Here is an 18,245-nt window from a genome sequence, read left to right on the forward strand (position 1 = left end):
ATCTATCCAGGCCTTCTCTCCCTCAGGCAGGGATGATCCAGTGTACCGCTCTTCTTGCTGAGCTAGTTTTTATCTGTCTGGGCCTCTTCCCTCCTCCAGTCACTTGGCCACACTTGGCCTTTTCTGGCCCAAAAGTCCTAGTCTTAAAAGGGCCAGGCCCCCTTCCAGCCTTTCCTTTTCATCCTTCATAACAGGGACTCAGCTCCCTGTTACAGTTGCCTGATTCTTAGGAGTTGGTAGGAAACATCAAAATTGACTGTACAGGAAATTTCAAGTTTCAGTGGGTTGAATTCAACCAACTGCTACAGCTGACAATTACAAGCTCTGTGCTGCTTTTGTTCTTTGTGTGTTAAGTGTTGGTAAGTGGGAGGGTAAGTAGCAGTAGGTTTCAGTTGTTCAGTTACATATTTTATGATTCCCCACTGAAGAATATGTCCTAAATATTTGGAGATTGCTGCTGGCCTGAATCCTATGCAAAGAAGATGATGTTTTTGTTATGGAAACATCAACTCCATAGAGAATTGCACAGTATTAATATTGCACAGTCAGTATCCATCAGAAATTGTAACAGTTATGTTTTACTGCAGTGATGCTCAACCAGGGCATTGCAAGTTTTTTTTCAAGGGTGCTATGGAATGCTCCACAATGTTAACACTGTTAGGTGTGCAGACGTTATTCACAAGGTAAATCCAGTGATTTCAAACAAGAATCCATAATTAAAATCCTTCTCACCTGTTGTGATCCATGTTCTGTGCAGTAGAAAAAATGCTGTACTTTACCATAGTCAAAAAATGAGTGAAAATGAAGAGTAAGTATTTTCTAAAGGGTGCCTTGAGCCTAATGAGGGATTCCTTGCCCCTAAATAGTTGAGATTCCTTGGTTTAATATTTTAATGCAGGCTTGATCATGCAATACATTTTTAAATAATCCAGTATTTCTACAGCCTACAGTACTTTTGTCAAAAAAGTTGAAGTTCTGCTCACACTTAACAGACCACTGAGGTAGGCCCACCTGTTTGGTGGCCACCTAAATGGTCAGTTGCACACAAGGGAATGATACAGCTGTAATGACATCTGGCTGTCTTTGATTCCTTAGCTTGACTGACAAGTTGTCCATTTACAGCTGAGACCCCAGGAGTGAGGCTTTGAGCCTCTTCTGGAGCCATAGCAGGTCGGCTATGCCACCAGGTCCCTAGCACAGTACCTACATACCATTTTGTAGTGGTTTTCAGTCACGGTTGTTTGCTTGCACTAAGGTCTTTACCATACTTGTATACTGTATCAGTGTATCATATATTAAGTGACTTCGATTTACCACATAAGTTTTCTTTAAAATAGAATTTAATTTTGTTTCTATTCAAGCAGTAGTCTAAAAAATAACAATCTATTACTGTAGTGGTCAAAACCCGATATTCTGAGAGATGCTATGTCCTCATGTGTTAGTAAATAGGCTGGAGGGGTGTGACTATTTTAATATTTCATATTTTGTTTTGTTAGGTCATAGTGTACCATATTTATTTTTCTCATTTATATTGTTCTTAACTGTTGCAATAAAGAACATTATCAAATTCACTATTGTATGCTATGGGCGTACTACACTTAAGTATAGTATAGTTATGGCTATACTATATTTACATTTCTGCTCTTACAAGTTACACTAAAATTAAAATGACTTTTCATTAGTAGGCATCTTTTGGCATTGTTAACTCCTATTTATTCAGCAGGATTTTATAATAATAAAATAATAGCATGCTTAAAAAAGTGGATATACCAGAAGCACTGTTATGCGTACAGAATTGGATGCTTATAGAAGGATACATCAGAAGCACTGGAGTGTAATCATCCTGACTAGTAGCTATGTAGTTATTAATTTGTATAATTATGAATTATCATAATGTATATGGCTACTATAGCAAGGGTGTGTTGGGATGTGGCCCCAATACATACAGAATAGTATGCTATTACAGAATAGTATACTTACAGAAAGATACACCAGAAGCACTAGAGTATAATCATCCTGACTAGTAGCTTAGTAGTTATTAATTTGTATAATTATGAATTATCATATTATATATGGCTACTATAGCAAGGGTGTGTTGGGATGTGGCCCCAATACATATTTAATCATGCCTTTCTTATATAGTTAGATAAGAGGGAAGGAGGCACTGTTTTGTTGCTTAATTTTAACTGTCTACTTATACTTTAACTTGATCTTGTATTTGTTATCCACTGAAAACATTCTTTGATATTGCTGAGTTTGTGAAAAATGGAAGGTTCATTCACTTATTGCAATATTCAGAGATACAGTATTCAGATTTATATCTGGCATTTTTGGAGGATAGTTCAGCTTTGCAAAATGTGCTGTACGTAATAATTGCTAACTCTTAATTTTCTTTCCTGCTGGTTTCTCCCAAAATATTTTAAACCCAGGCAGAACGTGCTGCTTTAATAAAAGAACTTGCTGCTCTTCGACGGAAAAGTGAACAGTTAAAGGCCGAAATAGGCAAATATAAGGAATGTGACCCTGACGTTGTTGAAGAAATCCGTAAGTTGGTTATTCTGTGACTCTAATGTGTTCTACAAAAAGACTGGTTTAACTGAATTTCTATAGCCCTAGAAAGCTGGTATGCAAAGACAAGCTGAAGACCAGCTAGCTTTCTTTTTAAAGCTGTAAATAATGAAGGACAGGTTTTATGATGTTTTGGTTTTTTAAATATTTTTATCACTGTCCCGATTAAATTTGGCTAAATCTAAATCTGAAAATTCAATGCTAATTCAGACAATAGGCGATTCGGCCATATACACAGCTTTAAATGTTTTTTCTACGTACCTTCAAGGTACCCAGGTACGGCTTGTGAACGCTGCGACGGTGGGGCAGATGGAGCATCCCACAGGAGCACGGTGGGGACAGTTTGGCAATAGGCATGGTGGGGGACCCTGGGATCCCCAGAAGAAGTACTTCCAGTCCACTTCTGGGTCCACCGTCGAGCATGCAGGGACCAATCCCCTGGCGCCCTCCTCAGCTTCACAAACAGCCGTGGCGGGGGGACCCCGGATACCCCCCTAGATCCAGGAGGCACCAGTCGCCGAGCTGGTGGGTGCAGTAAAGGTCCCCTGCACACTCCCCAGCGGACCCAGAAGTGGACTGGAAGTGCTTCTGGTCTACTTCCAGGTCTGCTGCCGAGCACACTGGGAACCCTCCCCATGCTCCCATGGGATGCTCCATCCTTCCTAGCATCTTAGCATTCACAAGCCTCCTGGTACCTTGAGGTATGTAGAAGAAACATTTAAAGCTGTGTCTATGTCCGAATCATCGAATCTCTCCAAATTGATTCTAAGGGTTCCAGTTTAGTTCTGAGAGATTAAAGGGTCCCCTAATTCGATTCAGATTTGGAGTTTCGGCTGCTGAATTGGGCCGAATCTCTGCTGAATCAAATCGGCGACCAAAGCTTTGCATAGCCCTAGCTGTAAAGTAGAAGCAAAGAAACTTGCTTTGTCTGGAGTGGCTTCAAAACAAGAAAAATGCAGTAGCATAGATAACCTAATTGTGTAGAACAAGACCAGTCGTTATTACCTGTGGAGTGCAGTTAGATTAGCAGAGATAGAAGATTATAATGAGCCCTAAAAGCCATTGTCTATTTAATTCATGATTTTTTGGTGTCTCCTAACTATGATTTTTTTTTGCTCCCAGCCCTAGCTTCTGAAAGAGTTTTTAGATTCTCTTTGAGTATGAGGATTGTGAGGTGAGAACGGGAGTGTCTGTTCTGTGAAAAGTGTTCTCCTTCCCATATTTATGCCTATGCCCTTTATTTGTTGTTCTGTAAGAGTTTGTTTTGGGGCACAGCCTTTTCTTAGTTTCATCCACCTAACTTCTACAAGAGCATTTGGTGCATTGGGTGAGATATACTGCACTCTGTGATAGACATACGTAAGATCTGTGGGTTCTGAAGATTTTATGATATCAGGATTTTGATTGCAGTGTCAGCAAGATTGTATTGACAGATCTTGCATTTTTTGTTAAGACATGGTTGTATCCCACTTTGGTTTATGTTAATCAGCAGAGAGTTTGCTTCTGATGAGTTGAGCCAGATTTGGAGGTTGTTTGAAAGCCAGTTGTAGGGGTGTGTGGGAATATTTCTTCCTTTTTCATATAGGCTGTAATTGTTTGATGATCCTTGTTGTGGGTGTGAGAGAGGGATGTGCGACACAGCACTGCTTTGTTTTGACTCCCGTTCTGCCATTTTGAATGGCCAGTTTTGTTTCACTGTTTCAAAGCACTGTTCTGTTTCCTTCAGCCAAAACTGTTTCAACGGTGTCTCGACACATTTCGGCGTTTCACCCATAGGCTATAATGGGGAATCATGAAAATGCCTATAACTTTGTCATTTCTTGCCTGTGAAAATTGCAGGGATGACAGCCCTTTCTGAGGGCATGAAGTCTGCCAAGTTTCAAGGAGATAGGCGCAGGGGTTTCTAGGAAACTCCACTTCAAACTGTTCAAAGCAAAACTCTTATCACTTGCTTGTAGTGGCAGCCTGCTGTCATCCCATATGTGGAACTGGGGGCCTGGACCGCCCAGGAGGGCTGCAGGGATGTACCAGACTCTTCCTGGGGGACATGGGCCCCTGGATCTGCACACGGGATAACAGCAGGCTGCTGGCTGAGGCCAGTGCCAGCACTGGGTTCTTCCTGGCGCTCAGCGTGGGCTGCATCAGGAAAAACCCAGTGCTGGTGCTGGCCCCAGCTGGCAGCAGCAGCCTGCTGTCATCCCACGCAGAGCTCCAGGGGCCTGTACCTCCCGAGAATAGTCCAGCACAGCTCTGCAGCCCTCCCCAGGGATGCAGGCCCCCAGATCTGCAGGCGGAATGACAGCATGCTGCCTCTGCCAGCTGGGGTCAGTGGCAGCACCAGTCTTCCCAGTGCTGAGTGTGGGCTGCGCCAGGAAGAACCCAGTGCCAGCATTAGCCCCAGCTGGAAGTGGCAGCTTGCTGTCATCCCATGTGCAGATCTGTTGGCCCACACCTCCTGGGAGGGAAATAGCCCAGAGCTGCTGACATCACCAGTTGGTAGCAGCGGCCTGCTGTCATCCTGCAACATCCAGGGGCCTGTGCCCCCCAGGAAGAGCTGGGGGAAAGATCAGGGACCTGAGGAATCAAACTGGGACCTGGGGGAATGTTCAGGGACCTGAACATTCCCCAGCCCCCAGTTCAATTCCTAACCTCTCTGATCACTCCCCCCAGTTCTTCCCGGGGGTCCTGGGCCCCTGGATCCGCACACTGAGTTTCAGCAGGCTGCTGCTGCCAGCTGGGGAAATAGTCCAGAGCCACTGCCAACACCAGTTGGCAGCGACAGCCTGCTGTCATCCCACATCATCCGGGGTCCTGGGAAGAGCTGGAGGAAAGATCGGGAGCTGGGAAATCCAACCAGGAACTGGGGGAATGTTCAGGGATCTGAACACTCCCGGTTGGATTCCCCAGCTCTTCCCAGGGGGCAGGGGCCCCTGATCTGTGCATGGGGTTTCAGCAGGCTGAAACTGCTGTGGCAGCCTGCTGAAACCCAGCATGCAGATCTGGGGGTCTGCGCTCCTGGGAACAGCTGGAGAAATGAACAGAGAGCTGGGATCAAACAGGGAGCTAGATGTCAATATCAGAGCAGTCCTTCCCCTCTCTTCCCCCTCCCTCTCCTCAGTTTCTGTTCAGCTGCAAGCAAGCCTGGCTTCAAAACTCGTTTAGTTTTGAAGCTGTTTCGAAGCCTTTTGTTTCATTTTGATTTTGCTGTTTTGAGCTCAAAACATGTTGAAACAGCTTTGAAACAAAACACCTGGCGAAATTTCACGCAGTGTATGATGGCATGTTACAACTATGTGGCACCAATGATACTGCCGGGGTGATGCTGAGCAAGTTAAAAGTGACTACAGGACTCTGGATGCAAGAGTGAAGGGGGTGGGGGCACAGGTGATGTTCTCCTCAATCCTTCTAGTTGAGGGGAAGGGCCCAAATAGGATCAGATGCATCCTACAGATCAGTGCATAACTGCACAGATGGTGTCACCAGCAGGGCTTTGGTTTCTTTGACCATGGATGTTGTTCCAAGAAGAAGGATTGCTAGGAAGAGATGGGATCCACATGATGAAGAGGGAAGAGCATCTTCACAGACAGGCTCCCTAACCTAGTAAGGAGGGCTTTAAACTAGGCTCTCCAGGGGATGGAGAAGAAAGCCGTGAGGTAAGTGAGAAATTGTATGACCTGGAGGAAGTACAATCAGGAGGGGGCAACAGGGAAGACCTCATTGTTTCTGAGAAATCAGGGCAATCATCTGGTTACCTCAGGTGGCTGTATACAAATTCACAGAGCTTGGAAAAAGAGCAGGAAGAATTGGAAGTCCTTGCGCAGTCACGGAACTAGGACATGATCAGAATAACAGAAACTTGGTGAGAGAGCTCAGATGACTGAGGCATGGTCATGAATGGGTACAAACTGCTCAGGAAGGACAGGCAGGGGAGAAGAGGAGGAGAAAGGGTTGCGCTTTATGTAAAAGAACCATATGATTGCTCAGAGCTGTAGTATAGAACAGGAGATAGGCCTACTGAAAGTCTCTGGGTTAGGGTCAGAGGGGAGAGCAACAAGGGTGATGATGTGGTGGGTGTCTGCTTTTGACCACCACAGCAGGGGGATGAGGTAGATGAGGTTTTTGTTCAAACAGCTAGCGGCAGTTTCCTGATTACTCTGACATCTGCTGGGAGGGCAATACAGCAGTGCACAGACAATCCAGGAAACTTTTGGAGAGTGTTGGGGTGCACCTTCCTAATGTAAGTGTTGGTGAGGCCAACAAGGGACTGTGATCTTCTTGATCTGCTGCCCACATACAGGGAAGAATTTGTGGGCAATGTAGTATAGTGGATGGCAACTTGGGCAGCAGCAACCATGAAATGATTGGGTTCAGGATCCTGAGGGAAGGAGACCAGCAGAGAAAGGACCCTGGAGTTCAGAAAAGCAGACAGCAATTTGCCCAGGGAACTGATGGACAGGTTCCCCTGGAAGGCCAGCGTGAGGGGGAAAGGATTCCAGGATAACTGGTTCTATTTTAAAGAAACTTTACAGATGGCACAGGAACAAACTATCCCAATCCACAGGAAGATTATCAAGTATGGCAGAAGACCAGCTTGAATTAGCAGAGAAGTCTTCAGTAAGCTAAAACAGAAGAAGGAAGCTAACAAGCAGTGGAAACTTGGACAAATGACTAGGGAAGAGAGTATAAGAGTATTGCTCAGGCAAACAGGCATGAAATCAGGAAGGCCAAAATGCAATTGGAGTTACACAGCCAGCAAGGGATGTGAAGGGTAACAAGAAGGGTTTCTACAAGTATGTCAGGAATAAATGGAAGGTCAGGGAAAGTTGTTGGTCCCTTACTGAGTGTGGGAGGCAACCTAGTGACAGATGATGCAGGAAAGGCTAAAGTATTCAATGCCTTTTTAGCTGTTTTCACAGGCAAGGTCAACTCCTAGACTTGCACCTGGCAGCACAATTTGGGGAGGAGGTGAGCAGCCAACTGTGGAGAACAGAACAGGTTAGGGCAGGGGTGGGTAAAATGGCCAATCTGGCTGGCAGCCAGACTCCATTTCCCAGCATCCTTTACACTCATGGCTGGGGTCAGTCTCCATGGAGACCCCAACCACAGCTGTGTTGTGAAAGCTCAAGGCTGGGGTTGCCACAGAGACCTGCCCCAGCTGTGCTAACAGGGCAGGCAACAGAGCAGAGCAGGGCAGCTCCATAGCTGCTGGGATCTTGTATTGGGAGCAGCTTGTTCTGGGGCCAGGTACAGCTGCAATCTGCAGCCTGCACACTCCAGGCAGTGGCATGTTGGCAGCAGATCACAGCTCTGCCTCTGCTCCAGACCAGGCTCTTACTGCTGCACGGAGCCGGAGCAGAGCTGCAATCTGCTGCCTGTGCATCCCTGCACTGAGTGTGCGGGCTACAGATCCTGGCTCTACCCTGGCGCTAGAGCAAGCTGCCCCTGTAGTAAGATCCCAGTGACTCCAGAGCAGCCACATACCCTGCCAGCATGGCTGGAGCTGGTCTCCGTGGCAACCCTAGCCTTGCTATCACAGCGCAGCTGTGCCTGGGGTCTTCGTGGAGACCATCCCCAGCCATGCACAGAGGTGGCTGGGAAATGGAGTCCGCTGCCAACTGGATCCAGCCTGAGGGTTGACCTTTGCCCGCCCCTGGTTTAGGGACTGTTTAGAAAAGCTGGATGTGTACAAGTCCATGGGACCAGATGCGATGCACCCAAGGGTGCTGAAGGAGTTGGCCAATGGGATTGCAGAGCATGTGGCTGTTATCTTTGAAAACTTGTGGCAGTTGGGAGAGGTCCCAGATGATTGGAAAAGGTCAAATATAGTGCCCATCTTTAAGAAGAGGAGGATCTGGGGATCTACATACTGGTCAGCTTCACCTCAGTTCCTGAAAAGATTATGGAGCAGATCCTCAAGGAATTGATCTCTAATCACTTGGAGGAGAAGGTGATTAGGAACAATCAGCATGGATTCACCAAGGGGCAAGTCATCCCCAGCCAACCTGATTGCTTTCTCTGACTGGATGTGGGGAGAGCAGTGGACATGATATACCTGGATTTTAGCAAGGCTTTTGATACAGTCTCCTCACAACATTCTCGCATGCAAGCTAAGAAAGTATGGGTTGGATGAATGTGCTGGAAGGTGGATAGAAAACAACTCTAACATTCAAGACAACTACGTCTACTAATTTATGGGGGAGCACCCTGCTCTCAGGTTTTCACACCTCACTAGTGTACATTATTACTCAGAACTTGTACTCAACCTCTGCCTAGTTGTTTGTACCTCATTAAGATTCCTTATCTTGTTCTTCAGTCTTCCTTCTGAAATCAGCATTGAAATTGACAGGGCTGAAATAGATTTAAGGCCTGCTAATAGCGCAGTGCTGACTAGGGCTGAGATGGGTAGACTGTTTAATTGCGTGTGCCTCATTTTGGGTAATTTTGTGACTGCCAGACAGGTCTATTATATGTGGCTCAGGCTGTGTGTAAAATTGCATTAATCTACATTCCTTTATTTTCATCAGTGACCCAACTGGTTCTTCTAGGGCATTGCCGGCTATACCCAAACCAACAGCATGTTTAAATCAGCTTGATATCCAAGTGCCATTACAAAATTAATCATAAGTGACCATAGAGCATTTCCCCAAAAAAGGATAAGAACCTGAATCTTCTTCCTTCTCTTACCAACAAAGCTCAGTGAACCCAAAATCAATGTTTGAGAAAGGTGGAAAAAGCAGGAGGTGCACTTCCCCCTGAAATTTGACAGGTGTAGGATTTTGATCTCAGTGAAGTTAGATTGTGCCAGCTAAGGATCTGCCCATGAAGGTTTGATGATGTGTCAGAGGACAGGCAAGTTCTAGACTCCATTGAGAACGTCATGCCTCTTGCCTTCAGGGCCAGGTACAGACATTACACTTTTACCAGTATAAGTGATTGGAAACTGGTCTATACCCTTCACAGAACAGAAGTTTGGCGCACGCAGACTGATTTAAAAATGGTGGAACCAGGTCTAAGACTTGCACCCCCACCAAAGGGCGAATGTTATGTTCTGTTCACTACCACTTACAGAAAACTGTAACTCGGATCAATTCTGCCTCAGGCTTTTTGAATATCTGCATCTAGCTCAGGGGTTCAACAGAAAAAAGAACCCAGTTGATCACATGTTCAAAAACTGCAGTGCATCACTGGGTGCAGCCATTAAGGGACTTAGTTCATGAGTACTTCAACTGTGAGGGTTTCCTGTTTTCTCATATGTGATATTTCATGAACTTTGTCCATCCTGTGCATAGTAAGGTAGGGGTTGTGTAGAAAAGTTGTTTATGATCCTGTTGATTAGGACTGCATACATGCATGGGAGGTCAAAATGAGTTCACATGGGCAATCTAAATTCTGACACTTCCTAATTTTTTAGTTTTACTTTGCAACCTTAATATTATTCTAGGGAAGCCTCTTTGTATGAAGTTGCATATGGTTGTTTATAACACTTTGTCATGTGCACCTTGTCTACCTTATCGTGCACTCCTGGTAAGGTTTGAACCTTGAGATTTCAATGTTGAAGTGCTGGTAAGAGGAGAGGGCTATTATCCTAAAAGGGCAGAGGGTGGAAGTAGAACCTCTGTAGTAGATAATCTAATGCACGGGATTCTGGTCAGCTTCACCTCAGTTCTTCTCCCCTCCCCCTGCTTCCCAGGGATCTGTTGCAGCCTCCTCTATATGTTAGATCCCCAGAGGGAAGGATGGCCCATTGTGGCCCAGTTGGTTGAGGTATTTATCATGGCTCTTTGCTCCCAGCGTTCTTGAAATGCATGGAAATGCATTTCAAGTGGTGGGGATAGTGGTTTGGGAGTGGTGTTGGACTGACATTACGTTAGAAATATTCATGTTCACTTTTGATTTTGTGACTGCCAGCATTTTGCTGAGCATTCAGTTGATGGAAGGAGCATTCAGCTGATGGAAACATCAGTTTTCAAAAGCGTTTGTCTCTGTCAGAACTGAGTGGCATTTTCGGTAGTAAAGAGAAAGCCACTTCTCTGGTAGCAGGGTTTTAGGACTTTTTCAAAAGCCCAAGGTAGAAAAAAAATTGAAGTTGAAATGTTGTTTCTTGGTGGGTTTTTTTGTTTGTTTGTTTTCAAGAAAAAGCGGTATCAGGAATCTTATAATGAGAAGTGTTAGCCAAAATGACAGTGCTGCCAGTTCCTTCTGAAACAAGTCCCTTTGCTACAACTGAAGTCTTTTGGCAAAGAAATTACAGAGGAAATGCATAGCCCACGTGAGCAATATGTGACTTTCCACTAAATTGTGCGATTTGGAGGAAACTGTCTCTGAGCACATTTGCACAAGGGACAGCTGATCAGGTTACCAAACCCACACAACCCTATTTAAACTAACATTTCTTGAACAGCTGAATCAGAATTCCATCAGAGATGGAAATTGTTGTTAGGTTGTGTAATCCCACCCTGTCAGTGTTGAACTGCTCACCCCACTACATTGTGTAGTGGACTGTACTCATCAGTTTCTTTCTTTTGGATATTCTACAACCTGCTTTAAAATAGTTCACTGTCAGGAAATTCTTTCTGATAGTTGGCCTAAAATTGCATTGTATTACATCTTCTTACACCTCTCGGTATCCTCCCCCTCCCAAATCCTTCTAATTTTGGTAGCACAAGTTGGTGTGCCAATCACAGATGGACTCAGAATCAGTCAGGATACTTTTTTCCCTCAATTGTTTTTGCAATGAGTCCCTGCTTCTCACTTTCCCTCCTAACAGAGTTATGAGGATAAACTCAGTGGTGTTGTATATTAGATGAAAAAGTGCCATAGAAAAGGGAAGTTTTATAAGCCCTGTCCAAAGTGAGGTTTACAATGTGTTCAGTAAAAAAAAAAAAAATATGAACTTACTTTTTTGGAGGAAAAGATATTAAAAAAAAAAAAAAAAAAAGAGCAGTTGTCTCATTCCCAGGGTACCTTCTATTCTGTGCTCTGGCTTGAGCAGGCGTTATGTGCTGAGAAAAGTAGTATTTCACCATGTAATATAAGACTGCATCATATGTGGGGTGAGAAGGGCCTCTTGACTTCCTGGTACTTCTTGACTTCATTGATTGCTTTTATAATCTTCATAACAAGATTTTATCATGTATTTTGTATGTAATTTCCTAGTTATAAAGTAAATATATTATGCAAAGCTCTGTTGCTCATCTCAGTCTACAGCATTTCGGCATAGTATGTGTATTTACAATAAAGGATTAACTACAGTAGCTGACAACAGAGATAAGATTGTAACTGTGGGCTGTGCAGGTGCTGAGAGAAGTATCTAATGCACTGAGATCCTGCATTACATCTGTCTGTACGTAGCAAAGTACTTGGATTTGGTTCCTTCTGAGGGCAAATGTGGTTTAATGTCTAGGAATTAGGCCTGCCACACTAAATACCTGTGTTGTCTTCCCAGCTTATATGACCTCAGTAAGGTAATATCCTTGTTCAACAATAAAAGTTGAACAATTAACATGGGGTAACTGGCAATGCAGGTTGTACTCCCAGGAGTTTTCTTCCTACTGTTGATCTGTTTGACATTGACTTCAGTTAACGCAGGATTAAGCTGTGGTTCCCAAGCCTGTTGCCCTTTTCTGCTAGGTTAAAGCCTTATTTTGATGCACAAAGCAGTGGCCGGAGGAGGAGATTCTGTGTTTCTTGTATTCCATCTGGCACAGGTCTGTGAAAAGAGAGGCATTACTTGATATGCACGATGTTAGTGGAGTTTTTGGGAATTTGGGTACCAAGCTAGAGATGCCATAAACAAAACACTTGGGGAAAAAGTTTTCAAAGTTCATAACTTGCCCAGATCAGAATGAATTTTCAAGTGGTCAGCAAAAAGTGCCTCTGACGTAAGGATTCATCCTTTACTGTCAGTTTTCTGCTGCAAACTTTGGGGTAGTAGAGCTCAAAAAATTCTTCATGTATTTTATTTAATAAGGGAGGCTATGGAAGTAGCTAGTTTTCCCTCCCTATGCTATTTTGTTACTCATTACTGATAAGTTTGTAATAAAAAGTAGCTGAGGGCACTTTGTCACTAATGAGTAACACACAAAATGTTATAGAGGTGGGGAAAGCAGCAACTTTGTATTTAAGTTTACTTAACAGTCACCAACCAGCCAGTTTCTATCCATTGTAGACTTCTTCTTGTTTTTACTTTCTAGTTAAGCATTTTTTTAAATTGGACTATGTTAATATAACATAGTTGTTTTTAACAAACTTAGCTCTGATTTTCACAACAGGTATAATTTGATCATTCTGTATAATATAGTGGCATAATATAGTTAATTTCAATAGTAATCTTATACAGGCTGAAACGAGCATATTCAGTGGAACTGCAAGAGTTGGCACTGGAGGACAGGTTTTCCGAAGGCTGACTGTCAACATTCCTTGTTTAATCAGCATGTTTTCTAGTATGGTTGAGCACCTCTTCACTTTGGAACAATCATCTGAACGTGCTTGAAGGAGTTTCATTTATATCAAGCAGTTTACAAATTATTTATACAACATTGTGAGTATTTTAATGTCGGCCTTTTTTCCTCCTACCCCATTCCACGATACTATTTTAGCTGGTACACAGGAGTACAGGTAATCAAGAAATTGTGTATATCAGCTGTGGGGCAGATGGGCTGGATTTCCAGCTGGGAAAATCCAGATAGTTGTCATTCTGAGCCTACATGCCTGTGTTTAAGGGCATGTGTCACTACCAGTCTGTCTTGGAATAGATTATCTTTCAAGAATAATTGCTTCTGCAGCTGTTTAAGGATTGTTTTTGGCTATTTTGAACATACTGGGGAAGTGTAGCTTTATGGTGGAGTCTAGCCACCAATTTTTGTAAAACAGAGTTTATAATAGGAGCAGGTATTCCAAAAGGTAACAGAAACATAGACCTTAAATGGAATAGGAAATGTGCATTCTGTTAGCAGATGAAATCTCTCTTAAGCTACTGGTTCATGAGTTAGACCACTGGAAATAGGTTCCCTGGAAATGCCATATTATGGTATGGATATAAAACTGGTCTCTGGATTTTTGCAATCTATAGGTTTTAAGTTTTCATTTTAAAATAAATGCTAATCCTAACCCTTCTAATGATGAAAGCAGCCTTCCATTTGTGAATTGATGCTGTACTGTCTTGTTGAATATACAGCTGGAAGGAAAGAATATTTGAGAGAGAGATCAGCTGCCACATTAATCATGTTTTGAATGTTGAATCTGAAAGCTAATGACAATTGAACTATTTTACTGTGTCCCTTTGGCAGAGGCAGCCACTTTAACCACTGCATTTGGATTAATTTGAAAAGATGAGACATAATGAAGAATATTCAAAGATTTAAAGATACCAAAACTCATTTAATCTAATACTGTTTTCTTATTTGTTCCTTAACATTAAATTTTTATTTCCAGAGGAAAACAATACTAGGGAGTCTTAAAGGAAAAGAATCAATTTAGGAAATAGAAATGCTTTGAAATGAGCTACCTTGTTTTTACTTAAGCGCTAGTAATCTATTTTGGCTTTTAGCGAATGTTATGTTTGTATTTTAAGTAAACTCTAAAATAGTATTTTGTGAATATTTTTGTTTTTAAACAGCCAAGTGGACTAAGAAGTCGCACTTAAGTATGTAATATTGGAAATAAAGATACTGTCTGTAGAAATGACTCTAAGCCCAGTCTAATGCCCATTGAAAGGTAGGGTTAGAGCAGGCACATAATTAGATTAATTTTTAATGACTTTCAGATCAAATGTATTCAGTTTGTAAATAAAGAGGGCGTTTTTTTCAGTTGCCAACCATGAAATATGCACCTGGCATCCAAAATGCAATCTGTGCTCTTTGTGTTTTTTTGCATCAGCATCATTAAGAAATATTCTGCAATTAAAAGTTAGTTAGCAATTCCTGGGAAGAAATGTGAGTCAGAGGCCATGGACAAATGAACAGGTGAGCCGTGACAGGCTAAGCCTGAGACAAAAGAAAATCAGATCCCATTTTAACAGCCATGCGCAAATTAACAGGCTGTCCTCAGCTGTCCTGAATTTGTGCACAGAAGGCTTTTGCCAGCATAGAGTGGAATCCCTGCTGCAGCACAGAGCAGGACAGCCCAGAAGCCTCTAACTTCAACTCTTATGGGTCCTCATGGCACCTATCTAAGCTTCTTTCAGAAGGAAGATGGCATAATTTCAAACTACAAGAGCAGCAGCACAGACATGTCCTGTCTTGCTTCCCTTAGTGTGTTATGTCAGCCAGGTCACAATGAAGTATCTGGCTTTCTGCCCTCAAGGATACACTTTCCTGCAAGTCCTCAGCTGGACTGAAGAACAGCTGCAAGTCATGCTGTGACAGGCAGCATGTAAAGGCTAAAATGGACATCTTTGTTATGCAGCGCCTAGCAGATGCTGGCAGCCTGCTCTTACATGGTGGTGATGACCCGGCCAAAGAGGGGAATTTCTCAGCATTGTATGGGGATGGATTGCTTTAGGACCATGTTCAGACTCTTGACCAGTGGTCTCAAGTGCAGGAAACAAGTATGACGTGGAAAAGGATTGTGCCGTAGCTGTGGGGTGACCAGTAGTGCTGAGAGAACTGCAGGTTGAGGAAGAGAGCTTCTTTGTCAATCTGCATGGAGCTAGCTTGAGCTTCAGAGGCAGCCTATCACTATGACTGACCTCAGAGAAGCGAGTCAAAATCTGGAAGCTGGCTGTCTCCAGGTCATTTATTGTGGATCAGTTTGGTATAGGCAAATTTACTCTCAATGCTTCCATGCGTGAAGGGTTGTCATGGTTCTCATAGACTGTACTGAGCCTATGTTTATAAGGCTTTCCAACCTTCAGGATGGTATCAGTGGCTTTGCAGGTACAGGGGTTCCAGTGAACACCAGAACAATGGGCGAAACGCACATTTCCATTTTTTTTTTAACCCTCCAGTTAAGCCCAGAGCTCGTAAGTAGAGTATGTTTTTTTTTCTGTTGTGCTGTATGGGGGACCACCGTGGGAGTTAGTGCTGGATGATCCAGAAAAGTGGTAGAACCGAAAATTTTCAACTTCATTTCAGTTTCCCTGATGAGAAGGACTTTTGTCAGCACCCCTCTCACTGTAGAGATCAATTTTATAACTGTCTACCCACCCTTTCCCCCTGGCACTTGGGAGCCTTCCGCTTCTGCTGCCCTGGCTCACAAAGTCGTACCCTGGGCACCTTGATCACAGGAAGCAACTGTTTAACTATTGACTGAACAGCTGCAGGGTGACAGTTGAATGTGCCTTTGGCAGCTGAAGGTGAGGTGGCGTATGCTCAGTGTTATGCTGCATTTGATTGCCTCCTGCACCATGCACAAAATCTGCAAGAGCAAGCATGAGGCCCCAGGGGAGGTGAAAGTGGTGGCAGAAAGACCGGTACAACAGTTTGAACTACTAGAGCCACAACCAGTCAGAAGTGACAGCTGGTAGAGACCCTTGTTCAGTAGTCCTTGAGGAACATACATAAATGTGCCTGTTTGCTACTGGGGTTCATTGGCTTGAAACCTTTAGTATTGCTGTGAATGTGCCTGCAGGAGAGCTACTTGCTTCCTGTCTGTTCTGGGGATCAGTGGAAGGGGTGGGATGACTTGAGATCTATTTGTATGTCCTTTTCTCTGATTATTTTGTATGCCTGGGCCAACTGGACTGCTTGGGCAAAAAGCCCCCACAAGCTCCCAAACATTATAGACATCCTTTACTTTTTCTGCCTCCCTCTCTAGATGTCAAACCAGTGTTTATTAATCATTTCTCTTCTCTTGATAATTGGGTCTGCTGAGCAGATGGGCCTTTTAAATGCCAGCCAAGCAGATGCACTTTGTCTGCCTTCCTCAGATGCATTGGGCCACTGTGTGGGAGCCCTATGCACCAATTAACTGTTTGTATTTTGGTGCATGAAAAAACACTAAAATTTGAGCCGCAAAACAATGGTCAGGAGGCGGCATAGATTAAGATAGAAATGGGCAAAATAGCTGGGGTCAGACATGAACAGTGGAGAAAATTTAAACTATGAACAAACACAGAAAAACAAGTAGCACAGGGTAGGTGGGCCTAGGGGGGGTCTTCAGTCCTTTAGTGCTAGGCAAGGCTGAGTACTTCAGAGGAGATTACCTTCCTCTGCCCATTGTATGTGCCAAGTCCCAGGGCAGGGCACAAAGCCAGAGCAGAGAGTGGACGGGTCAGAAGAGCTCAGCTTCCAAACAGTACTGTTCTCTCTGTATGTCGTGGAGAAGGCGGGGCTAGAGACTCCATACAATATCCACTCAGGAATGCCTGATTTTGGGAACTCCACTGGAGTTCTACCATTTGTATGCTGCTGTTCCCAAAATCAGGCATTCCTGAGTGGATGTTGTATGGGCAACAACTGAACCTCTGTTGGAGTTTGGTAAATCATTGGGGAGGGGTAGACGGAAGCAGAGTGATGGTATATGGATCGTGCAGGAGACCAGGGTTGAGCCCTGTACAATTTCAGCAACACTTATTGCCCTGTCATAACATCCAGCTTGGCATGATACCTTTGCTACCTGAAGCTGCTTCTTATCAGGTCCAGAGTCTCCTTGGTGATAGCTATAGTCAGGTGTTGGTTGATGGTCAGGCTATTTCATGCAAGCACCCTTGACAGCCTTGAAGTAGTCTATGCGAGCCTCTTGAACCTCTGTACAGTAGTTCTGGTGAAATTCCTTATGTTCCCTCCAGGATTTAACAGCTCTGGCTTGCTTTGTACTGGAGGACTCAACCAGCTCCCCTTATATCTCCTCCTTGCTACATTTTGTTTAGAGTCCTCATGTTAACAAGGTGCCTTGTGGTTGTTATCATCTGGGTCCATTGACTGCCTCTGGTACCTGAAGAATAACAGAGGTGCTGCACTGTGGAGCATGGATCAAAGCAGGGTGCTTCTATCTTGGGCAAATAAGCAGTTTCTTTGCTTAATACACTCACCCCAGTTTTGGGCAACTGATTTTTGGGGCAAAGATGCATGGTGTGTGTTAGAAAATGTGGTATGCAGCCCAGTGCTTCTGGTGGAAGACAATGATGGAGGGGATCATATTGGCAAACCTGGGATGACCAGAGCAGTCATTGTGCAGATTCCCTGTGAGGAAAGCTACCTTTGTAGAGCTCTGTGAAAATCCTGTCTGACCTCTTCAGCATTGGCATGTGTAAATGAGGGAGGTCATACCAGTTTTGAAGCCTGTTGCAACTGTGACCTGGCATCTGGGTACCTTAGACCACTACAGGGCTGTGGCTAAATCAGGGGTAGGCAGTTATTTCGGGCAGAGGGCCACTTACTAAGTTTTGGCAAGTTGTCAAGGGTAGCCCCACCCCTTGACAGGTGCCCTGTCCCTTGGTTGCCATCTTGTGATCAGAAGCCCCACACCCTAATCCCTGACCTTTGCCACCAGGAGTCCCTCTCCTTGCCTCTGGAAGTACTTCTTTCAGCAAGGAGTTTTGCCATCTCAGAACCAGAAAAATACCAAATTATTTTCTAAAAAGCGATCATCTACAACATGCATTGATTTTCATAGATTTCATAGATTTTATAGACATTAGGGCTGGAAGGGACCTCGGGACATCATCGAGTCCAGCCCCCTGCCCAAAGGGCAGGAAGTCAGCTGGGGTCATAGGATCCCAGCAAGATAAGCATCCA

General features: G+C 44.0%; 1 protein-coding gene across 1 annotated transcript in view; it reads left to right on the forward strand.

Annotated features, from left to right (window-relative positions):
- MND1 (meiotic nuclear divisions 1) overlaps positions 1–18,245 on the forward strand; it is a 67,597-nt gene that overhangs the window by 33,414 nt on the left and 15,938 nt on the right. Inside the window, exon 6 of the mRNA XM_019534495.1 lies at positions 2,430–2,544. Within this exon, the coding sequence (XP_019390040.1) occupies positions 2,430–2,544 (115 nt within the window). The remainder of the gene's footprint in view (positions 1–2,429; positions 2,545–18,245) is intronic.

Source organism: Crocodylus porosus, unplaced genomic scaffold (assembly GCF_001723895.1).
Source record: "Crocodylus porosus isolate Cpor-Errol unplaced genomic scaffold, CroPor_comp1, whole genome shotgun sequence".
NCBI lineage: Eukaryota > Metazoa > Chordata > Crocodylia > Crocodylidae > Crocodylus > Crocodylus porosus.